The sequence below is a fragment of the Physeter macrocephalus genome, chromosome 21, assembly GCF_002837175.3.
Source record: "Physeter macrocephalus isolate SW-GA chromosome 21, ASM283717v5, whole genome shotgun sequence".
Taxonomy (NCBI): domain Eukaryota; kingdom Metazoa; phylum Chordata; class Mammalia; order Artiodactyla; family Physeteridae; genus Physeter; species Physeter macrocephalus.
In genome coordinates this window covers 33,502,288-33,505,755 of record NC_041234.1, presented here as the reverse complement: position 1 = coordinate 33,505,755, position 3,468 = coordinate 33,502,288, and the positions used below count along the sequence as shown (strand labels likewise).

Sequence of the window (3,468 nt, the reverse complement as noted above, 5' to 3'; positions counted from 1 at the left end):
CTTCCCCTTTCCCCTACCCCACTCACTTTCACCTCCTTGTCCCCATTCCCCACCCTGCCTCTCCCCTCCCTCCCTGTCTCTCTCTCTGTCTCTCTTTCTCTCTCTGTCTCTTGCTGTCTCTCAGGTCCACAGCGTCTCATACTCTACACCAGTATTGCTGTCCTACTCAGGTCCTTGACTCCATGAAGCTTACCCCCTCAGGCAGGCTGGCAGAGAGCAGGTAAGAGCTAGACCCACCCCTCCCCCAATCCCTCACCCCTCCAGACAAATATCAGTATCATTGCCAGCCCCTCCCCCATCTCCCTCTAGTCTCTGGAGTGACTGTGGAATGGGTGTCTGAGCGTGTGAGGAGAGTGACTGGGGGACCAGGCCAGGAGACCAAAGAGGACGTTCACAGCCTCTTTGTAGCTTGTCCTTCCTTTAAAATCCTTCTCTAGGTACCTTCCCCCCGAAGTGGGAGTGGTTGGTCCTAGAATATGTAACATTTGAGCTGTTTTCTAGGGTGAGTAAGAGTTTGTCAGTTGGATAGGATGGGGAAGGGTGTTTAGACAGAGAGAACAATCTGCTTATACTTTTGGGGAAGGAGATTATTTCCAAGTTAATTTGAAAACGCATTGTACGTTTTCTGATTATAATGCAATGAAATAAAATATTAATAGCAATGGCAAAAAGGCTAGGTCCATTTGAAAGTTTAAAAATACTTGTGTTAAAGAGGAAATAAGAATGGAATTTATGGACTATTTAGAATAAATGTCAACTGAGAATATCATAGATCAAAACCTATGGGATATGACCATGGGGGTTCCCAGAAGAAAGTTTCTAGTCTTAAATGCTTTTATTAGAGAACAAGACAGTTTAAATGAACTAATTATTCTGATCAAGAGTCTAGAAAATTCTAGAAAAAGAACAACCAAAAGAAAGCAGAATCAAGTAATTACTATATATAAAACCAGAAGTTAATGAAATAGAAAACAAAAGGTTTGATAAGCTAAGAGGTGTTTTTTGAAAAGACCAACAAACTAGACAGACCCTCCTCTGGCAGTTATGATTGAGAAAAAGGCAAGAAAACATAAATAAAATAAGGTATGACGAAGGGGATTTAACCACAGATTCAGAGGATATGAAAAAGTCATAAGAAAATGCTTTGTGTAATTTTATACCAATAAATGTGAAAATCTAGATGAGATGGGTGGTTTTCTAGGAAAATATAAATTACCAAAATCACTTAAGGAGTGGCAGAAAACCTGAATAGAATAGAACAGTATAGAAGAAGTTTAAAAGATGGTCAAAGTTTTCTCCTCAGAAATGGTACCAGGCCCAGCTGGTATTATGGAAGTTCAGGTATCATGGAAGTTCTATCCAATCTTGAAAGATCAACTAATAGGAAAAGACGGGCAGCTTCCTAGTTCATTCTAGAAGGCTGGTATCACTGGACAGGTTTAGACAAAAAAAAGGAAAACTATAGCCTAACCTCACATATTAATAGAGCAACACATGTTCTAAATTACAGATTCTCCAACTGAATCCATCAGTGTATTAAAAGAAGACTGTATCGTGACAAGTGAAGGTTTGTCCCAGGAGTGCAGGGATTGTTCAACATTAGGAAAGCTGTTATTGTAATTGATTATACTAATAGTTATATAATCTTTTTATTCTATCTCCATAAATGCTGAAAAAATAATCTGACAAAATCACACATCCATTCTTGATTTAAAAACCCTTAGTGCCTTAGTTATCTCTTGCTGCATTGGGGTACTTTGTTAAACAGCAATAGATAACTAGTACAGTAAGCTAGGAATGAATGAAAACCTCCTTAACTTGGAAAGAATTTTTATCAGAAACCAAAAACAATCATCAAATGTAACAATGAAGTGCTAGATACATTTCCATTCAATTTGGGAACAAAATAAGGATGACTACTATCACTGTCACTAATCAGTGTTTTTCTGGAAGTTTTAATCATTGGGATTAAAAAAAGAAATAAGTGGTATAAATATCAGAAATAAAGAGTCAGAATTAGCATTATTTGAAGATGATATGGTTGTCTACTTAGATAATCAAAGAGAATAAAAGGAAAAATTATTAGAACTAATAAAATTCAGTGAGATGGGTAGATACAAGATAAACATACACCCAAACCATCAGCTTCTCTGAATACCGTCAATAACTAATTAGAAGACATAATAGAAAAAGATTCCCATTCACAATAGCAAAAAAAAAAAAGATAAAATTCCTACGAATTTATAAGAAATTTAAAATACTTCTCTGTAGAAAACTAAAATTTCGTCAAAGGCTATAAGACTTGAATAAATCAAGAGTCATATCCTATTCTTGGATGGGAAGAATTCAGTATGGTTTAAAATGACATTTTCCCCCCAATTTGATCAAAAGGTTCAATGTATTTCTCATTAAAATTTCAGTGGTATTTTCTTTGGGAATTGTGCAATTGGATTTTAAAGTTCATTTGGAAGAGTAAATGCCCATGAATTACTAAGAAAATTTTGAAAAAGAACAATGAGGGGGGTCTTGCCCCGTTAGATATAACAACTTACCATAAATCTACAGAAATTACAAATATTATATCATCACAGAAATAGAGGAATACATAAATGGAACAAAATAGAGAATTTAGAGACAAACCCATATATTCATATGGGAATTTAATTTGTGACAAAGAATGCATTTCAAATCAGTGGGAAGTCAGTAAATAGGATGGGACTATTAGCTACCATTTGGGAAAAAGTCAAGTTAAATCCCTACCTTGTACAAAAACAAATGCAAAAAATAAAGCTGTAAAAGTACCAGCGGAAAATCCAGAATATTTTTATAACAGGGTGGAGAAGCCTTTCTGATCAGGGTTTAAGAACTCAGGAGCCGGGCTTCCCTGGTGGCGCAGTGGTTGCGCGTCCGCCTGCCGATGCAGGGGAACCGGGTTCGTGCCCCGGTCTGGGAGGATCCCACATGCCGCGGAGCGGCTGGGCCCGTGAGCCATGGCCGCTGAGCCTGCGCGTCCGGAGGGAGAGGCCACAACAGAGGGAGGCCCCCATACCACAAAAAAAAAAAAAAAAAAAAAACTCAGGAGCCATAAAGTAAAGAGCAATAATTTCAACTATGTTAAAGTTAAGAACTTCTGTGTGGGGAAAGATGCTATACACAAAGTTAAAACAGAAACAACAGGCTAGAAGAAGGTATTTGCTACATAGTCATCAGGCAAAGGTTAATATCTCTGTCTATATCATCTCCTGGAAATCAATAAGAAAAAGGTGCCCAACCCATTTAAAGTGGAGAAATAACGTGATTTGACAATTCAGAGAAGAAGTAGACAGCTAATGAATGAGAAAGGATGTTCAACCTTACAAATAGCTAAATGTAACTAAAACAACAACGAAGTACTAATTTTTTTTTTTTTTTTTTTCTTTTGGCTGTACGCGGGCCTCTCACTGTTGTGGCCTCTCCCGTTGCGCAGCA

At 37.5% G+C, this 3,468-nt stretch overlaps 1 protein-coding gene across 3 annotated transcripts in view; it reads left to right on the top strand.

Moving 5' to 3' along the window:
* Positions 1-3,468, top strand: part of IQSEC2 (IQ motif and Sec7 domain ArfGEF 2) — a 77,452-nt gene that overhangs the window by 37,080 nt on the left and 36,904 nt on the right. The window contains exon 3 of one of the 3 annotated variants that reach the window (XM_055081838.1): positions 125-220. The exons of the other annotated variants lie outside the window; for them this stretch is intronic. Coding sequence (XP_054937813.1) covers positions 125-220 — 96 coding nt within the window. The remainder of the gene's footprint in view (positions 1-124; positions 221-3,468) is intronic. 3 annotated transcript variants of the gene reach the window in all.